This window comes from Dermacentor variabilis, chromosome 2 (genome assembly GCF_050947875.1).
Source record: "Dermacentor variabilis isolate Ectoservices chromosome 2, ASM5094787v1, whole genome shotgun sequence".
In the NCBI taxonomy this organism is placed as follows: Eukaryota; Metazoa; Arthropoda; class Arachnida; order Ixodida; family Ixodidae; genus Dermacentor; species Dermacentor variabilis.
The window spans coordinates 107,045,194-107,065,914 of record NC_134569.1 but is presented as its reverse complement, the minus strand read 5'-3'; the positions used below and the strand labels follow the sequence as shown (position 1 = coordinate 107,065,914).

Genomic DNA, 20,721 nt, shown 5'->3' with positions numbered 1-20,721 from the left:
CACGTGGCTGCGCTCCCACCCGCATCATAAAGCATCGCACTCAAAAAAACTGATTGAAAGCAACTGCTTTGCCTGTAGCAAGCCCGAAGAGACAGCGCGTGACCTTGATTATGGCACGGAAGGAGCAACAGCAGGTTTCGCGGCTTCACAGCTATTCCTTCCTCTCATTTCTATGTCACACTTAATATCCGTCTCTCAAGGGCGACTGATCCCATTGATGACAAAAGCCCCTTGATAACGCGGCCGAAGCGCCGCTCTGGCCACGCACGAAATGCTAAAAGCAATGTAATAGGCAGAGAAGGTTCCAAATCGCGGCTTTGCTCGCACCGCATCGAAAGAGTGCGCGCGAAGCTATATTTTGCGCCGGAAACTTCCTTCGGACCTAAGCCAAATTAAAGTGACCGTTTTATTTTTCATGAAAGTCTATGCGTGCTGCAAAAACATGTTCGTGTAAAAAATAAAATAAAAGTGAAATAAACAGACTGGGAAGCGACCAACGTGTAGAGAACATGCGATACCGGTGCCTTCAAGAAAGTAAATATACAGCTTCTAAATGAGCCGAATTGGCAATCACAATGTCTACACACACAAAAAAGAACCCACACAAAAAAAAACCATCAGATTTCAGTGTGCCCTTATTATCTACGAATTCGTAAGCTCCGCTAAACACCGCCTGCTGCCTACAGGACGTGTTGGAATAGGTCTCCTTTTGCGTATCACGTCTTCAGTGGCTTTCTTAATTGATGACCGACGCCGGAATTCTACGGCAGACATCCGTTATCCTTGCCTTGAACTAATCTGACGTCCGTCTCGATCATGTGCGCACGATCTTTCACATAACCCCTAAGAAAGAAATCGAGTAGAAAGAGGTCAGGTGACTATGGCCAGCCAGTTTACAGGCCCGTCCCTTCCAATCTATTGCGCATGAAAAGTCGCATCCAGCTAGTTTCGTGCTCGGCTGCAGCTGCGTGCTGGCGTCCGATCCTGCTGAACAGAAGTGGAAGATGTGACAGCGGTACTTCGCTGGGAAAGTCATCCACCAGTCCTTTAAGGATTTCGTCCATGTAACCCTATCCAGTTCAGTGTGCGATCAAAGAAGCTGGGACCGATTATAGCACCGGCGTAATTTCCGCACCACACATTGAACGACCACTCGGTACTGGTGCCGATTGCGTTTTACCCAGTGCGGATTGGAGTCACTCCTATACTGTGCGCTGCTGTGTAAATTTACCCGGCCGTTTCTGCAAAAATTGGCTTCATCTGTGCACATGATGTTGCTCAAAAATTCCGGTGACTCATCGGCTTTTGCGAGGACGCAATTCGAGAAATCTAGACGATTTTATAGGTCCCTATCTTCCAAGGATTGGTGCTGGTTAAAGTGGTACTAGTGAAAAGCCGTCATTTAGAATCCTCCAAACTGATGACTTGGAAATTGATACCTGGACCGCCACGTCCCACACGCTAGCATGAGGGCTTGAGGCCATAAATGCTATAATCAGTGCCTATAGGCTATAGGACTCAAAGATGGAGTCCTCCGCCACTGTTTCTTGAAGCTGCCGGTTTGTCTCAGGTTTTCATAATTTCTGATGATAGTCGATGCGTTTGGTCTACCGCCACACTTCCATGACTGACATATATATATATATATATATATATATATATATATATATATATATATATATATATATATATATATATATACATTTGCGGCTTTCCTCTTGCACGCCATTTGCAGATCCCAACGCGATGATCGTGTTTACCTTTTGCTCATTAGAGAAAGGCATGGTGACTAGGACGAAACAAAACGCACCTTTAAACCTTTGCGCTGACTTGGCCAATTCGCTTTTGTGGTGATAGGTGTTGTGGCAAAAAAAAAAAAAGAAACATCCGTGCACTTTATCTATGCTAGACAACAGTTAATTATCACAGCTTGTTTCCAACTATAGCGCCAAACGCGACGTGTTACTTCGGCCGGCTATGGTGTTGGGCTGCTGAGCACGAGGTCGCGGGATCGAATCCCGGCCACGGCGGCCGCATTTCGATGGGGGCGAAATGCGAAAACATCCGTGTGCTTAGATTTAGGTGCACGTTAAAGAACCCCAGGTGGTCAAAATTTCCGGAGTCCTCCACTACGGCGTGCCTCATAATCAGCAAGTGGTTTTGGCACGTAAAACCCCAAATATTATTATTATTACTTCGGCCGGGGCGCGGCAGATAAGGCACTATAGCTCAATCACGATGCTTTTTTTTTATTTCCTTTATTTCGCTCTGTCTAATCGGAAGGAACCTGTTCGAGGGCGCTGCTTTATGATGCGGGTGGGAGCGCAGTCACGTGGTGTTCTCCATATTTTGCGGGGTTTGTCAGTCGGAAACAAATTTGTACGCATTTAGTACGTCGCTGAAAATACCGCAGTTAGATGTCCCTTTGCTGTGCCTTCATCTGCCTCATTGACACTTTGATAATCAGGATGGAATGTCTCGAGTTAGATAAGTAATTACAATTACCTAATTAAATCTCAGTAACGGAAAAGTTACTGGCAGCTAGTCTATACTGTAATGTAAACAATATGCACTAGGTTTTCTTCGAGTAACGCATTGCTCTTTTTTTTAAATCTTGGTGCACGATAGTTAACTGGGACATCCTGCATACATTTATGACATTTGCATGCAAGTGACGATGTTTCCGTCCTTAATAAATGTTGCAAATTATTAGAATCTTTTTTTCATGAGTCGTTAGCATTTCTTACTGGAAAGAGAAGCGATAGTGAGACACACAACATTCACCTGCATTTCACACGCCATTGATAAGACTCTGCCGAAGGGGTCACTGAAGTCTATAGGTTTTTTTTTTTTTTTCATGGGCAAGAAAGGCCGCAAAGCAATTTGAAGCGTGCTGAACGTACAGCAACATATTCATTCTCTAGGCATAGGCTATACATACTTTTAGAAATAATTTTTAATTGGCTACCCCCCTCCATCTCTTTCAAAAATATAATAAACTTTGTCCTGTGTATATAGCTAAATATATTCTATTTGTGCGTGGTGTTTACAGTGGAAATCTAAAACAATGTTGAAGTGAGAAAATACCGATGAGGCAGCCGCCGCTAGTGCTTCTAATGCGCGTGTCTACCTATTGGCAGGACTTGCAGAAATAAAGCGAAAGTATGAATTAAAAGCCGTGCAGATACGCGCCGACAATGACGCAGTAAGTTATTAGCCCCAGTAAAATTTCAAATGAAAAGGCCGACGAAAGTCAAAACAAACCTCAAATGATGTGGGTGACAAAGCTCTGGTAATGGCACTTTAAGTGTGCGTGTCTGGGCGAGGGGGGGACTCAGCCTCCCTCACCCCCCCGGAAACTCCGGAGGGGAATCGGGCACCCTCCCCCCCCCTCCTCTCCCGGAGTCGGCGCCTACGCATGAAGGGGTAAGGCGTTGATGGATAGTAAAAAAAGAAAAAAAGAGGTGGACCAAGGACAGACCACTAAGGGACACCTGAAAATACCGGAAGGACGGAAGACTGGTCGTTGATAGTAACGAATTGCTCGCGGTTAGTGAGGAATGTTTCAGGCCATTACAATACGTGCATCTTTAAATCCAAGAAAGAAAGTTTATGTAATAAATGATGGTGAGAGACTTCGTCAAAAGCGTTTTCATAGTCGAGGAAGATAGCGTCAGTTTGTTGATTACGGTCGAGATTCGCATGAAGTTCATCAACGAAAAGAGCCAGTCGGATCTCGCAAGAAAGGCCCTTGCGAAACCCATGCTGTGCAGGATGAAAGAAATTGTTGGCGTCTAAATGGTCCATGATGAGTGAGTAAATGACGTGTTCCATTATCTTACAAGGAAGACTCTTTAAGGAGATGGGGCGATAATTTAGTGGGTTATTGCTGTTGCCTGCCTTATAGATAGGGATGACCTTTCGCATTTTCCAGTCATGAGGGATGCAGCCTGCGGAAAGTGATCGAGCAAACAAAAGACACAAAAATAAAAATGATATCTTTAGTATTTTTTAACAGTTTCGAGTTAATTTTATCGATACCGGCGGAGGACGAGAGTTTGAGGCTATCAATTACATTGGAAATACCATCTATATATGTATACGCAGAACGTGATGGCCGGCATTACAGATAGTATGTTGCTAGACAATAATGGTAGAGGAGCACTAGTACGTACCTTTAGTAAAAACTGAGGGGAAGGCATTGTTGAAAGAAATGGCGCAGTCGGCCGGTATCAGTCGTAATATATTCCGAATAGTCAGCAAGAGTTATGGCGCGAGCTTGAGTGGGGTTTATTACTTCCCAGAATTCCTTGGAGTTTTCTCTGAGTATTTTCGGTAAGTTAATTGATCTTAAAAAAAAGTGTGCTTGGCACTGCGAACAGCAGATAAGCACATTTCTTCGGCAGAGTAATACTTTTCCCATGTACTGGCATTCGTACTTTGCTTGGCAGCTCGAAAAAAATATTTTTTTCTTATTTTCTAGTCTCTTTGCATGATTAGTGAACCGTAGGCTCTGACGATTGGCACGGAAGGTAATTTTCGGTGTATGTTTATCCGCTAATTCCATAATTTTACTTTTAAACAGCATCCAATTATTGTGAATGGGTCCTTCGTAAAATCGAGATTGAAAGTTTGTTAGCAAAGCGGTCAGTTCGTAATCAATGGCTTCGAAGTTTCCTTTATCGTACAGGCTGATAGTTTTGCTATATGTTGCGCTTCGTGGTGCGGAAAAAAAGAAGGTAGCCTGAAGAACGTTGTGGTCACTGATAGCAAGAAGGAAGGTTAAAGATAATAAGCTTTCTGGATGATTAGTTAGTATAAGGTCTAAGATGCTTGCAAAGTCACGCGAGACACGTGTTGGTTCAGAGCAAGCTCTGAAAGATTGAAGTTCAAACAGACGTCGATGAAGTCTCTAGCCTCAGCATTAGTTGATGCTGCTCAAGAGAGGTCACGCCCAGATGTCATGCCGATTGTGCGATACTAATCTTTCCACGAAGCTGCCATTAAATCGACATCGCTGGGAGGGCGGTCTCGGACAATGGCACGATAGCCCTTACAATTCTGCGTGCGGATGGCTTCCGAGATTGCGACGTTCGCCAAGCAAAAACTAGTTTCGAGTACACTACCAAAAACCAATCATCATCTCGCGAGAGAAAGGCGATTAAAGAGAACAAACACCCTTCGAGAAAGCCAGTTTCACTAAGTGTACCGAATTTCAAGATTCCGCAAAATCCACTCTAACGTCGTTTCCTGAAGTCCGTCGTCTTTGCTTTCCGTGGAACAATAATGGGTGCCCTTCAAGGCAATGCGAAGTTTCCTTAAAAAAATTGAGATGTTGATATTACGCCATGTTCCGTCATTCAATTTTCATTCGCACAGGTCTGGTTGTGTCCCCTCTGCGTTATTTTTGCAATATACCCGAACATATGGAGCATTCTTTTTTCTCGAGCCACTGATTTTTAATCTAAAACACTCTATAATAGAAGCATAATTTCGACAAATTGACTGTCGCTAACCTCACCAACCATTCTCTCTTTCGGGGCGTCTTCGCCATAGAGTTAGTATACCAGTATAGTAACTCTATGGTCTTCGCTGAGATTCTGCCGCAGCGATGCTTTTCTCGCGATTTTATTGGGGACACAAAAAAAGATGAATTTGTTGAGTTTCTAAGAAAAAAAAAACCAATAATTCCCATCATGCTAATGATGTTAAAATATTTCATCTCAAATTTCTATTTCTTTTTTTTTCGTAATTTCAAAATGTATCGTTCTTTGACCCACGCTCTGCTATGCAAATTTTATTTTTGTTTTAATCCTAATACATAATATGCGAAACCGCGTGCTTCTTGGCGAATCTTCCGTAGTGGATATGAGCCAGTAGGGTTTGGACAAAAGAACAAGAATTTACAGCGTAGAAAGGCATGGGTGGTCAAAAACGAACTTCGAAACTCAAAGTAGTAACAGGTTCGCTTCGGCACCTTTTGAACTTTCCGCGATTCACGGCTTCAAACCCCAGAAAAGCGTCATCGTCATCGCCAACGTCTTACCGATCTTACCGATGATTTTAATTAGTTTAAGGAGATGGGGATATAAAAAAAAAAGGGGGGGAGCAAAAGGCTAGGTGGCGCCAGCCGCCGCCCGTTACAAAAGGTGTAGCCGCCATCCATCCATCCACCCATTTTGTTTTCACGTCCGCCGTCACAACAGAGAGCACCCGGTGCTAGTGCTGCGAGCTGCACTTGATATCAAGAGCGTCTGTAGTGTTTACTAGTGCTTGTTTGCGTATACATCACATAGAAGGTCACAGACGGTAAGCGCTCGGGTGTTACGAAACCTAACGACTTTTTTGAAATATGTAATCGATGGCGCTATTCTTGTGGTGCATGTCGTGAGTCATGTTGTTGACCTCGTTCGCTTATCGCTGTGTGCGTGTCGAGTGTTTTATGCGAAGGGCACTTTCCAGATCTTGACATGACATTTGACTGTCACCAGTCGATAGCCAACTGCTTTAATACTGCTAGACATATTTTGCACGATTGCGAGTGACTGTAGTATTCTTATTTTAAAACCTTTAAAAAGCTCAAACGCGGAAGTCTCAATGTTAGCACCTCCGCAATGGCGTCTTTCTTCGTCTCACCAGTCCCGTAGCACAATAAGGCACAACGCCAATATCAATGCTCAATGTTATCGCGCAGCATCTCGTCTAAGCTGTGCTGTCAGACGTAAATAGGAAAGGAGATACCGGGGGTATTGGGGGGTATTTCACAACCGTCTGCAATGGCGTCACATCGTGTGCTGGCCGTGCATTGTTTGTAAATCGCCCAGCTCAAATTACTGCGACCACGTTCGCGGCGCAGTCGACTACTTTCCTTACGTTCATGACTGCGCCTTCTTTTCCTCCGTACTTATGATGTACGCTTCTTGAGTCGCCCGCTCTGCGTGTTCAACGATGTTTCCTCCTGTCACTTGCACGCAGAGCGATGATGGCCGTCAGCTCTCTTCAGGAGCACAACACCGTGCCGGCTGGCTCGGATGGCAGCGACGACCTCATGTCGGATTTCGAAGTGCTACCGGCGAACGACGAAAGCCTCGCGTTTGGGCCTATCGCTGGCAACGGGCCTCTCGAGACCCTGCATCTGTCGCTGCCCCACGGTGACAGCACCTCGCTGTCCAGCGCGAGCGATGACCTGACTCATCAAGAGGCGGAAGAGCGCATCGCCAAAGTGCTCCAGGAAAACGCCAATCTAAAAGGTGATCTATGCTGCCTCTTTCAGGCATCAAAATATGCATGTGTATGGTATGCTGCGCACAAAGTTGCGGTTTTATTTCACTTCCGAAAAACACTGAAGATGCACTGCTTTGATGCCCGCGAATACATGGAATTCTCATTGTTCAATATCTTGATTTGGTTGAGATGACTTACGCGGCACTCACGGTGCAATCCCCAGCGTGATCGCCCAATAAGGATTGTGAAATTTACTATACAATTGAGTGCCTACTGCAGCTGTTGTGTTTTGCCTCATGTACTTTCGACATGTCGAAACATGTTTTTTTTTTTTTTAATGAGGATATGAGCAGAGGAATCAATGGTACAGATAAAATTTTACTGCATGTCAGTGCCAGCTGCTTCACCTTATGCTTGAGTAGTGTAGCATGGTAGGATAGGTATTCCCCTTAAGTAGTACCCCAACATCTTTTAATGTGACAAATTTAGAAAGCAAGCCAAGTGGAATGGGATTTGGGTAAAAGGCTTCTTTGTATGTCACAAAATAGGGAAATTGGGATGGTGGGTCATGTAACACTGTTGTCACTGTTGTCGAAGCACAAGTCATTGCTGACTTGTGCTTCGACTCATGCTTAAGGGGTGTTGGCACAGTAGATGAGGCAGTTCTGTGATAGTTTTCCGAAAGCTTCAAAGGGGGTATGCGGGGGCTTAAAGTGGACTTTTGAACCAGTGCACAGATGTTTATAAAAATTTATAGGTCTGTGTATCTTCTTGTTATAAGTACATATCCTAAATTTTATTAATGCAGATTAAATAGAAAAGAACTATGGAAGAAGAATTGTGGCTGTAATATGGACCGATTAGGCATGTCACCTTGGGAAAACTGTCATTTCAATGATAATGCAGACACACTGGTTGTTATTGTTAGCTACCTTCTAGGGGAGTTCTAGTGCAGGATAAGGCCAGTTGCATGTTTTTCATTACATATCTGTAACAATGTTGCCACTTTGAGGCTAAGTTAGATTCTTTGCATTGACATTATGTGTCAGATGTGTAATACTTTTCGCTGTGAATAAAAATTCAGAAATATAAAAAGTGCCTCACCTTGTTAATGACAAAATTTCATCTCTGAGTCAACTTTGAAAGCAGGTTTTGGCAAAGCAGTTTGAATATGATAGTTTTCCAAGAGATTTTGCTCAGCCAAAATGTGCAACTTGTGAAAAATCAGCTTGGCGATTTCAGAACATGCTATTTGTTCTTTAAGACCAAAAAGAAATTTAGAGGACACATAACTGTTGCCATTAAGAGTGGAACACGATAGCATTCAAAGACTCCTGACTGCTTCTCACACTTCCAGGGCAACTGCGCCTTATGTAATCTTAATGTCTAACGGAAAACGCTGGCGGCGAATGCTGTGCACGTAGGTGAGCTTTCTGGTACAAATGTGGTCTGTTGTTCGGACCGCACCAAAATAATTGCATCATTTTCAGGTTTCTGATATTGTTTTGTACATTTAATATTTCAGTCTTAGACGAATTAACATAAATGGCATGCACTCTCGGTGTTTTGTTTCATTACATTTATTTGTGGGCTGTCATTCTCAAAATTCTGAGGAATAACTTTGTCAAGAATGTTAGACAAGGTATGAGCAACTTTAGTGATAGAATGGTGTTGCAATATAGCTCGCATATACCGCATGTCATATAGCAAGGCATGGCATATACATGTACCTAAATATGTAGGAGAATTTTCACACATGGGGACACCACTGATGGACGATGACACTGGATCTTCTGCGACGCAGGGCCCTGAACGCTATCGCATTAATAATTGATCCAAGTGCCCTGCTCCTTAGGTTGGATCCTCCTCTTCAGTTTGAACCTGCTCTGTGGCAGTTGTTTCCAGGTGTTTTACATTTTTTCTTTTTTTTCAGCTTCAGAGCAGTTCAGCACCCTTGTCTGCACTTGCAGACAAGTACGCCGCAGCCAGAATTATGCCTCTTTTTTAGTTCTTACTTTGCAGTCTGCTGTACTTTCTATGGAAGGTCTCCCATGATCAAAACACGCGAAAAAGCACCCTTTCCAATGCAGGCAATCACTCTGTGCTTGGTTTGGGGCACGCTCTGTGGCCGCGTGTCGAATACAGTGTTTGTGGACACTATCGACAGTGAGCATGCGCCACCTTCACGAGAAGAGAATTCATTTTATTCTTTTCCACAGTGCAAATTGTAACCAAACCTGGTGATGAGCTTCTTTATACGTACAGTAAAGCCTTGTTAAACCATACCCGCTTAAACAGTAGTTTCCTTTAAAAGTAGTAAAGTCAAATCCCCAACTCAGCGGCCATTGAACATATGTTTTATATCCGGGTAAACAGTACCAGCTTATTGCGTACGTATCGGTTAACACATAGTGTTCCCAATTTTCGTCGCGCAAACACGGCGGTGTGCCGAATCCATCGAGTCACCCGGCAGAACAACAAGCCTCAGAGATCGGAACCATGTATCAGAACAACAGCCTCCAAGTGCCCTGTGCGTTTGCGCATGAAGCCACATCAACATCATTTCGCTGCCATGCCATAGAGCGATGTGGCGTTGTGCAAACATGGACTCGCGTCATGCCGAAGCTCGGATAAAAAAAGATGCCAAGTGCTCAGTATAGAAGAAAAATTAGACATCGTTCATGCTATCGAATGTGACACGAAGAAGTCTGTGCTGGCACGCGACAGGAATTTACTGTTGACTACAGTGTGTGACATTTGGAATGCGAAGAAGTTGATTGGCAGCGCTGCTGCGACTGCGAAGAGATGTCGGCTACGAGGTTCGACTTTTCGCCATCGTTGCCTCTGTTGCCGAAGTGTTGCCTAGTGACAGTGAAGGACGACATGGAAAAGTAACAGCACAGGCAATTCAGGCCTGACAGTGGCAGAAGCTGCACATTACGTCAGCCTCATGAATGCAATCGTTGCAACGAGAACAGCACCCCACAATGAAAAAGGCACCCCGCGACATCTGCAGCACTACCGCGCTCGTGCATGGAGAAAATGCAATGCCAACAAGGAATCTGCCCTGCGAGTGTGCCAGGAAGAGGGGACTGGCTGAACAGCTGGCTCGCAGCTTCAGTAAGTTTGAGGCCGTGGTCGTCGCTGTTAGGCCGCTGCAGCATCAAACGAAAATAACACTTTTGTCGCGCGAAGTCAATAAATACTGAATGTTTTTTTCCTTTTCGTCACACTCTCTCTGAGTTCCGTTTTTGACAGGTAAGTGGGGGATTTCATGCTATTTCGGTTAAGCAGTACTACCGTTTAGTACATACTTTTTTCGAGCTCTGGCCAACTATGGTTTAACGAGGTTTCACTCTACATGAATCGACAATAAACTAAATTGGAAAATGCTTTCTTCTGGCGAAAATTGCGACTTTAGCCCCGTATCCTGCCTTAAACAACAGCAAAGGACCAAGCTTATTATCCCCTGTCGAATGTGAAAAAGTGCAGAGTTAAACAAGCAATAACAGTTCGTGCAGTGTCCATTCTGTGCTACTACATTGTAGTGATGCCTTTTCTCCTTAGTGAGTGGTCAAAGCGGTGCTTTAATTTGGTCCGCATCGAACGCGATCACTCGCGAATGCAAAGGGCAGCACCATGTTCGAACAAGGCAAGATGTGTTTACCGCTAGCACTCAACCTTCGTCAGTCCTGTAAATGGACATAAGATATCTTTAACTAAATGTTTTACCAGTCTAAATTGACTTCAAGTTACTCACCACTTTTCCTGTAATGAATTGCTCGCCTCCAATGACCCCCACAGAAAAGATGGCACATAGCACGGCCAAAATCCAGCAGCAGTACGACACCTTTGTGGCCTGGCAGAACAAACTGGCCGAGGCGCAGCTCGTGCTTAAAGAAGAGCTGGCAGACACGCACCGCAGGCTGGAGGAGAAGTGCTGCTTGGAAGTCCAGCTCAGGGAGATGGTGGAGAAGCTACAGGCTGCATGCACAGAGGCAAGTTGCAAAGCTTTACCTATGAACCAATGAAAATTTCCCTATTCAAGTACATGTGAATCAGAAGTGCACTTATTAGACTGATTAGAAAGCTGCATTCTACTGGCTATTTGAAGTAGAATTCAGATTCGTAGCCTAAAGTTTTTTTTTTGATTGCAGCGAAGTTTGAGCTTAAAAAAGAACATTGAAGTGCGAAGTTTGCAAACTTGGAACTCTGTACCAAGAACAGATATATTATCAAAAGTTATCTTCAAGCTAAAATACATTGGCCTTCTCTCTTTCACAATAAACTGGATTTCTGCCTATTTAGCAAATTGCACACAGTCGGTTTAGATTAATGGTCACCACTCGCACCGTTTGCTGGTTACTTCCGGGGTACCGCAAGGTAGCGTACTGGGACCACTTTTATTTTTTAATTTTTATTAATGATATTGTTAGCGTTATTACTGATCCAGTACAAATACGTTTGTTTGTCGACGACTGCATTTTGTTTCATGAGATCGCTTGCCAAGAGGATCAGGAACTTTTTAAATACTAACTTTCATAACATTTATTCATGGTGTAAAGAATGGGACATGAAGCTGAAGGAAGAAAAAACAGTATACGTTAAGATAAAAAAAAAAAAACGTAAGTGAGCATTTCCCTAGTCTTCCTTCTCATCTTCTCGTTGAAGTAAATGAATATAAATATTTGGGTGTGACAATAACTAACAACCTAATTGGAATTCTCATGTCGTAAGTGTATGTGCTACATCATTTTGCAAACTCTGTATTCTGCATCATAAACTAAAACAAACGTCCCTAGAAACTTTCATGCATAGAAATCACTCATTAGGTCGAAAATGGAATACGCATGCACCGTCTGGGATCCACATAATAAACACAATATTAATGCACTGGAAATGATTCAGTGGAAAGCGGTTAGATTTATTTTTTCCAAGTACCATCTAACTGACTCACCAACAACTATCATGCACGATCATGGTATACAGACATTACAACTATGGTGGAAAATTCTAATGATTAAATTTCTTTTTCTACACAAAAACAATAAACTCTCGATCCATCCTTCTCCATATGCCCGACCATTAACCACAAGGCAGACCAGACATCACCACTCTGAATCCTTAACTCCCTATCAAGCAAGAACTAATGCCTTCAAATTTTTCTTTTTTCCCTATACTAAAGCATGGAACGCACTACCATTATCATTCTTACGCAGCACTGACTGAATTGATCTGATTAATTTTTTATCTGTTAATTTTCCAACAACGATGTCAGCGTTTTTTCTTCTGATGCATGTGTGATCTTTTTTTTTGTAATTTTACCACTCCTGCTTGGTCCTGCATGGGCCTGCAGTATGTTGTTCCTAAGTAAATATTGCAGTTCTGTAATGTGCGTCTGTTAGAGCCTGCAATGGACAAATTAGGTATGAAGGCACGACTTACATGGAATAGTTTATAATGTTTACAAAGGTTTTGCAAAAGTCATACCTATAAATTACCTAGACCTATCTTTTAAAGCAGTGCATAACACATCAATTTTGTCCACTTTAAATGTCTTAATATGTACTGCTTACAGAATTGTGATATTCTTTTATTGCAGAGTTGCACATTTAATATTTCAGTTCTCTTTTGCTTTTTTAATTGCACTATTTCCAACAAGCTTTACTAAAAAAAAAAATGTATGCCCATAATAAATTATTTGTTCCCGACTCTTGATAGATGTTAAGATTCTTCATTAAATGCAGCGAAGTTGCCCAAATTTGATGCAGTGGGTGCCTAGCAAGTTTCCATGTATTTCAATGGGAGCTCCTGAACTAAAGAACCCTCCTATAGCATCTACCAAAAACTGAGATATTATTATAGCTGATGTTTCCGCGCCAACTTGACATTGTAGAAGGCAGTGTGCATGCTCTATCTGTAATGACAAAGGCAACTCGTAATGTTGTATGTGAGTCGTTTCTGTTAGCTACGTCCGATTTCATTAGGTAGCTATTGATTTCCATGCTCTTCTTTTTTGCTGCCCCAGCATATTATCACCATTTCCTCCTTAGCTGCGGTGATGTTTGCACTTGAGCTAGTAGACAATTATGATAAGCCAATAGCATGAGCAGATGGTAAGGACCACTTGTCTTCTGCGTCCTTGTCTTTCGCTTTGTGCAGTTAATTTGTTCTTCGTGTTGGGATCTGTGTTTTCTTGCCAACTTTTCTTAAGAGGGGAGACGGGCTCAGCGCCGAGCAGCAAAGATGGACTGGCGCCGCGCCCTGCTTTCTCAAAGGTTTTCAAGAAGACATATCACTCAAACGCATCTAAAAATTCTATATTCTGCTTCATGAAGTTGTACGGATCCTGTAGATATCAGAATCTTGGACCAGGAACAACTTTACAAGGAGAAACCATTTTCGGAAGTTTGGAAGCACATGTAAGGACGCTAACCCTCCCAACAACTATGGCCGGCATTGCGCATTGCGGGAGACTCTTGCATGTGCAGGGTGCGATGGCTTTGTCTATGTAAGGGCACACGGACTAACAACCAGTGACCTTTAGACACTTACCGACACGGACAAAGAAGTCAAGGCGAGTTATATTTACCTCGCCTTCCTGCCTTTGTGTGTGAAACGATAAAAAAAAACGGCAGGAAACGTGTTAGCCTAATACCAGGCCTAGCCGGGCTTGATCTCCTTTTTTGCCATATGTAAGTGTAAAGAGCTTTCTGGCCACTCTCAGCTGCCGAAATTTCTAACCAAGGAAGTTCGGACAAGTTCGGATGAAGAACAGGCATCTGCTGATGCGACTCTCGGAAACGAGAATAGCAACACAAACTGTTTGGAACACCACGCTTGGATTGAGGACGCTTGACACACCGTCCTCTCGCACAGGCAACAGAAGAACCAGTTAAAAAAGCAGAAATCCGAAATGGAAAAGCCTGCGAACATAAACGCAACATCGAAAAGTGATCCACTCGCTGAAAAAGAAAAAAAGGCAAGCCATTCAGGGATTCCAACAGATGAAATGCCGCGGCCCACCTCCTCTGCCAAATGAGGATATCAAGGTAATTCTGAGGCCACACATGGGTCTTTTGGTGAAAAACATGTTGGGACTGGAACTCTCCAGGGCGGTAATAGCTGCCTGCCAACAAAGTTTCAACGGCAATGACTTTCTTTTGCGGATCTACCTAGGATCAAACATTGTAATCATATCTACGCCAAGCGAAGACGTGGCAAGCAGGCTGCGAGAGATCTGCCAATTAAACATCAGGGAGCTAATTCCCTCCTTCGGCGCACACGTGGCCGACCCCGAAGGTGTCCGGCAGGGAATAGTTCACAGAATACCGCCCGAAACTTCTCAGGATGACCTTGGAGAAACTGCGTGTCTGGACACAAGGAGTGAAAATTCAGAGACCAACGATGTTGGGCTCGTCAAAGACGGCAATAAGCACATTCATTGGCAGTGTACTGCCAAGGAGTTGAGTTAATCTGCTACCCATACAAGCCAACAGTACAGGTATGCAAGATATGCCTCTTAACCGGACACCTAACGGACGTGTGTCCAACTCGAAATGTCAACGTGTGCCTCAAGTGCCAGGCAAGAGATCCAACACTAGGATACAACTCCACCCCCAAGTGTGCCATCTGGAACGGGGAACACACCATAGGAGACAGTCTATGCAAGAACAAACTAAGCATTGCTCCTCCCAGAAAATTGAAGATAGAGCAGCCAAAAAACAAGGGAGGCCAACCTGAGTGGACCGGCGATGCCTACTCAGAGATTTCCCTCAACTAGAACTCCACAAGCCTTGATGGTTCAGCTCGGATTGGCAGGAACAGCACCAGTCGAGATCAAGATCCCAATCCCCAGCGAGTTCTCGATCAAAGAACGGGTGTCAAAACAACAGCACGGTACTTTCTCCCGCCGGGACATCCAGCCTGAACAAACAGAACAAGAGTGGAGGACCCCAGACCAAAATGGGCACCCTCCAGGCCAAGGAAACAGAAAGCCCGCAAGACCTGTCGAGTGCCTTTGACAATCTCATGACAGGCATCTGCTGATGCGACTCTCGGAAACGAGAATAGCAACACAAACATGACATATCTCATGAAGCTATACTCTCAGAGTTAAATATAATTGGTTGCAGGCAAAACATATACAGCTATATAAGGGCTTTCATCACGGAGAGGAAGGCAACACATGGTACTTCACAAGTAAAGTCTGAAGCTTTCCAAATGCCAAATAAGGGCACACCTCAGGTAGCCATCATATCTCCATTGCTGTTTAACATCGCTATGTGCAGACTCGTGCGGGTCTTGGACGGTGTCCCACAGCTGGATTATACCCTCTGCTCGGATGGCATCACTCTATGGGCCACGCGCAGATCTCTGGCCTGCAAGGAGCAGATCCTACAGGAGGCGATCCTGGCCGCACAAAACTTTGCCAGAGCCAGCGGTCTCAGCTGCACTCCCGAAAAGTAGTAGGAGATCCGCATACATGGAAAACATTACAAAAGTAACAGAGAAATAGAAATTGAAAATTAGACACTTAAAGAGGTCACCGTTGCCTTGATCCTGGGATTGTGGGATCAGAGCAACGGTAGGGCAGATTCCACTACTGATCTCCTAAACTCGGCAGCTAAACAGGTGGCTACGATTATTCAGAGGATCACCTTCCACAGGAAGGGGATGAAGGAAAGTGATAGTGTACGTTTAGTGCAGGCGCTTGTAATAAGTAAGTTGACATACAGCTTGCCATTCCACACGCTAAACAAGAGTGAGGAAGGGCAAGTAGACTCTATCATCAGTGGAGCCTACAAGGCGGCATTAGGTTTACCGGTAGGCACTCTGACAGACAAGCTCCTCGAGATGGGCGTGCATAACACGTACGCCGAGCTCAAAGCAACTACATTAATCTCTCAGAGGAAGTATCTCAGCCAGACGAGGTTGGGAAGGGAGATCTGGATAAGGGCGGGCATTCCACCGCACCCCCAAAACTTGGAACGAGGTGCTGGCGGACATACCAAAACCTGTTCGACGCAACATCTCAGTCGCCCCTATTCCGGAGAATATGACCAAAGACCGACATAAAGAAACGGGAGAGGAACGAATAAAATGGTTACAAAATTTAGTCACAAGCAATGAGAACATACTATTCTTAGACATTTCCAAATATAATTGGCAACGCTCAGTAGTTCAATAGCGACACGAGTAGCGTGGTGTCAAGTGTCTGCATGTATACGTCCTCGACAACCAGGGCGGAGTCTTTTGCCATCGCCTTGGTAATTAAAGATTGAGAGTGAAAAGTCGGGAAGGTGTACATCATCATCATCTCAGATTTGCAGGAGGTGTGACGCCTCTTGGCGAATGGCCGCCTCCCATTAAAAATACTCAGCCTGTTAGGAAAGGAACTGAAAAACACTTATACGCTGGTCTGGAGCCCGGGACATGCAGGCCTAGAGGGTAACGAGAGGGCAGACACTCTAGCTCAAGAGCTCGCAAACCAAGTGGAGCACCAGCTGCCTTCCCAATTACGACCAACCCACACGACTCAGGATAGCAAGGAGCAGGACAGTGACCCTGCTTGGTTGACCCCGTGCAAGATTTTTGCTCATCAGCGAGGCGCACAGCAAAAATATGGCACCCTACACAAATCTCTTGAAGGGGAAGACACACTGGATCTCCGTAGAATTCAAATGGGGGTAAATCCAAATTCATTTCGATTGCACAAAAATTTCCCAACTCTGTACGGGCCTGATTGTCCATGGTGACACGACTCACCACCAACCCTCTACCACATCTCATGGGGATGTAGTAAAAGACCAGATCCACTAAATTCCTTACAGGATAGGAGGCACTCCTTGCTAGCTCGGACCCGGAAGTGCAACTAGCCCTTCTGGGCCACGTCTGGCTGGCAACAAAAGCCAGTGGAGCCCTGGACTTGAGGCCCCACCTATCTAGCTTGTAAACCCTTTCCCTTTTATCTCAATAAAGGTTAGAGCCCTAATTTCCTCATGTCATCTGAGTAATTTGTCATAACCCTGTATGGCTTTTGTCCTTCATTATGTTAATGTCTTATGTGGTCATTTTGTACTTTTGTCGTAATTAATTCAGCTATTCCTCAGTTGTCGTTGGCTCGAACTTTTGCCTTGCCTGTCATTGTGTTTCCTTGCGTAGCACTTACACAGAGCTAGGGATACATTTTTTCTCTCTGTTTAGCAAGAACTTTAGCTATTATGAGCATTACATTATAAAAACCCACACAAAAGGACTGATGCAAACAATATACAAGGAATAGCTTTAGGAACATACTGTAAAGCAAGCACACATTTTCAAAGCCTTATCAACTCAATGCGATGCACCCATTCATTAAAGCATTTTAGCATAGCACAATACATGATCTACCACAATTTGCGCTGGTAAGCTGCGATTGTGAACATGCACAGATGCAGTCCCGAGAGACGGAGGGAAATGGGATGAGATAAAATGGGAGAACTGATGCATCACTTGTGGGCAAGCATTATAGCTTTTGCTTTTTCTTAAAAACGCTCGCAGGCATAACAGCCTCTCACATGAGTTTTCAAAATGTAGAAGCCAAGGAAGTGTACTTTATTTTCACAACCTGAGCACACAGCTGATAATTTTAGGACACTGCTAATGCTCCGTTCAGACTACGTTCGTAAGGCGGCGATTTTTCGTAACATGCGTGAGCGGAAGCACAACAAGCATATGCGTCTAGTTCAGACTGCGAACGTAAAGGTACCAACGTGCGCAATTCACGCGAAAATCGCGGGTGAGAGTGTTAAAGGGCCAGCAACATTTACGACTGTGATATTATGACAGTTGCGACACAGCCAATGACCGATAAGCTTTCGGTTTTCAACAACCGGTGACGACACTTCCGTCCTCCCGTCTGCAGACAGCTCCGGCCGCAGGAAGTGCCATTCCGCCGTTCTGTGCGCACAATTAGCTTGGCTGTGTTCGTGAAAATTTGTGCAGTGTGCCTTGCGAGACTGTTTTCAGTTCATGTGGTTTATTCGCCGAGGAAATCGATGGCCGCACATGCATGCTCCGAACTTCGATGAGTGGTCTCACTAGGTTTTCAAGGAAGCGGAACTGCTGGGGCGACATGCGCATGAAGTTATGAAACATCACAGCGTCCCCAACTCGGAGCTTGGCGAAAAGGTTGTAAAAATCGCCGTTCACGGCCCTGTCGAAAAATACTTGCCGCACCCAAACCCTGCTGCGTTGCCTTCGTCGTCTTTGGGCGATAGAATACATGACTATAAGTTTGTTTTGAGCGTGAATTTCTTCGATCTCGGCCAGCGCTCGCATGTTGACAGGAGCCATATTGGACCGCTGGTGACGTCGATTCTGCAGCTCCAAATTTGATTGGCCTGTTGTAAAAGCCGTAATTTACGCAGCAGTAAATGTGAACAAAGGTGCCGGCTTAACTGCCGCAAAGTTTTCTACAGCCGTTACGTTCGATACGCCGAAAGAGCTGTTACGCGCGTTACGACCGTAGTGTGAACATAGCTTTAGATCGCAGGACCTAGTACATCCAACAACTGATTTCTCGGACCTGCCTGATAACTTGTACGCCTTCGCGGCAGTGCCACATACCCAATAGAGCCAATATATAAGGACGTCTGAAATTTGAATGTTGAAACCCTTCGTTGTCCAATTTTTCACTTTCTTCCATGACTGCAAGTCAGAAGCCACTATCGCTGCCATTTTGATTATTTTGCAGCCTCAAACCAGTGCTCTCATACGCCACTCCACTGGCAGCTCTAGTAGCCTGTGTGCTTTTGTTAGGCCTAGCTGCTTAAGATGTTCAAAACCAAGCTTCCTGCATAAAGGGGCCTTGTTGATTTAATCCTTTAAGTACCATGGACAATTGTTAAAGGGGCCCTGAACCTCCGGCTTGGTGAAAAAAAAAACAGCTCATGGATAGTGTGCGCCACTGTGAAGATCTCAGCCAAGTTTTGCAGTCGTGCTTTGTGCATAGAGCTTGCAAGCAGAGCGCATAGTCACCTTTCTCTGAAACGCTCTCGTTTCAACAGAAGCCTACTCCTCACTTTCTTTTGGGTGCTTTATTTTGTAATACAGTCGAACCCGGATATATCGAACCCACATATTTCGAATTATTGGCTACATCGAACACACAGATTACCCCCTTGAAAATACTATGTAAAAGTATAGGACAATTGCGTAGTATATCGAATTCCATTTTCGTTGGACATTCGATATATCGAACGGCGCGCTGCGCCGTGCCCCTGGAAGGTGCGCTTTTCCCAAAGACATTCGTGTCCGGTCCTCAGAGGAAAACTTTTCCGCAGAGTCAGTCAGCAGGCTCCTCCTCTGCGCATGCGCGGCCATCGCCTAGCGACGGAGACGCAGAGCCTTTCCCCTGTTCTTGCGCCCCACCGGCGCGAGCTCTCTCGCTCCTCCTCTACTGCCGGCGTGTGCATTGGGCAAGGGCATTGGAGCTCATCGAAGAGAGTGCGCGGCATGGAGACGCGGCGACGTTTCCAAGCCACGCTTCCTGGGAAAAGGGAGAGAGAGAGAGTGAAGGGTCGGCACGGTCGCTCGTGGGCCAGGGGAGACAAGAGAGCCAGAGAAGGCTCAAAAAACGAACATAGCGCCTTCGACGGCATATTCGGCCGATCTTTTTCCCCGCTCTCTTCTTTCTTTTCCCTTTGTCGTTCCTTCGCATCCCCGTTGACTGTTGCTCGAACAGGCTTCGCTCGGACTGCTCCATCTGCGCATCGTGCGTGTTGTTGTGCGTACCTCTGTTTCAACGTGCCGTGTGTAGCATGTGTGATTGCAGTCATCTGGTGAGCTATGGCATCCGCGGACATAAAAAAGAGGAAGAATCTGGACTTTGCAAGAAAGCTTGGAAGTAATACGGCGTGTCGAGAATGGAGAAAAGAAGTCCTCCGTGGCAGACGCATTCGGCATTCCGCGGAGTACTTTAAGTACGTTGTTAAAACACAAGCAGGACATCAACCTTAAAGCAGGTGAGGAAAGTCGCTCGGGAGCGTGTCGTGTGCGCCCTGCTGCTTTTGACAAAGTGGAGAAGGCACTCTATACGTGGTTTCTTGAAATCCGAGCGAAAGATATTCCCGTGGATGGCCCGATCTTAATCGAAAAGGCCAAATGGTTTGCTACGGCTCTTGGCGAAGAGAACTTTTGCGGTGGCACTGGATGGCTGCAACGGTTTAAAAACCGCCACGGCATTGTAGGAAAGGCCATTTCAGGCGAAAGTGGGGCTGTCAGCAGCCAGGAGATACAGCAGTGGCTTTCTGAGGAGTGGCCGAAGATCACTGAGATGTTTTCGCCTGCAGAAATCTTCAATGCAGACAAAACTGGTCTCTTTTGGCAAATGTTGCCGAATAAGACACTCACTCTTCGTGGAACCTCATGCCACGGCGGTAAAATGAGCAAAGTGCGTGTGTCGGTGCTGCTTGCAGCCAACATGGACGGCTCGTGCAAGCTACGGCCATTCGT

The 20,721-nt window shown here is 45.0% G+C and overlaps 1 protein-coding gene across 2 annotated transcripts in view; it reads left to right on the top strand.

Moving 5' to 3' along the window:
* Positions 1 to 6,201: 6,201 nt before the first annotated feature.
* The window catches only part of LOC142572487 (uncharacterized), a 55,610-nt gene continuing 41,090 nt past the window's right edge, over positions 6,202 to 20,721 (top strand). For both annotated transcript variants that reach the window (XM_075681643.1, XM_075681642.1), the window contains exons 1-3: positions 6,202 to 6,309; positions 6,976 to 7,250; positions 11,029 to 11,222. In XM_075681643.1, coding sequence (XP_075537758.1) covers positions 6,980 to 7,250; positions 11,029 to 11,222 — 465 coding nt within the window. In that variant the 5' untranslated portion in view covers positions 6,202 to 6,309; positions 6,976 to 6,979. The remainder of the gene's footprint in view (positions 6,310 to 6,975; positions 7,251 to 11,028; positions 11,223 to 20,721) is intronic.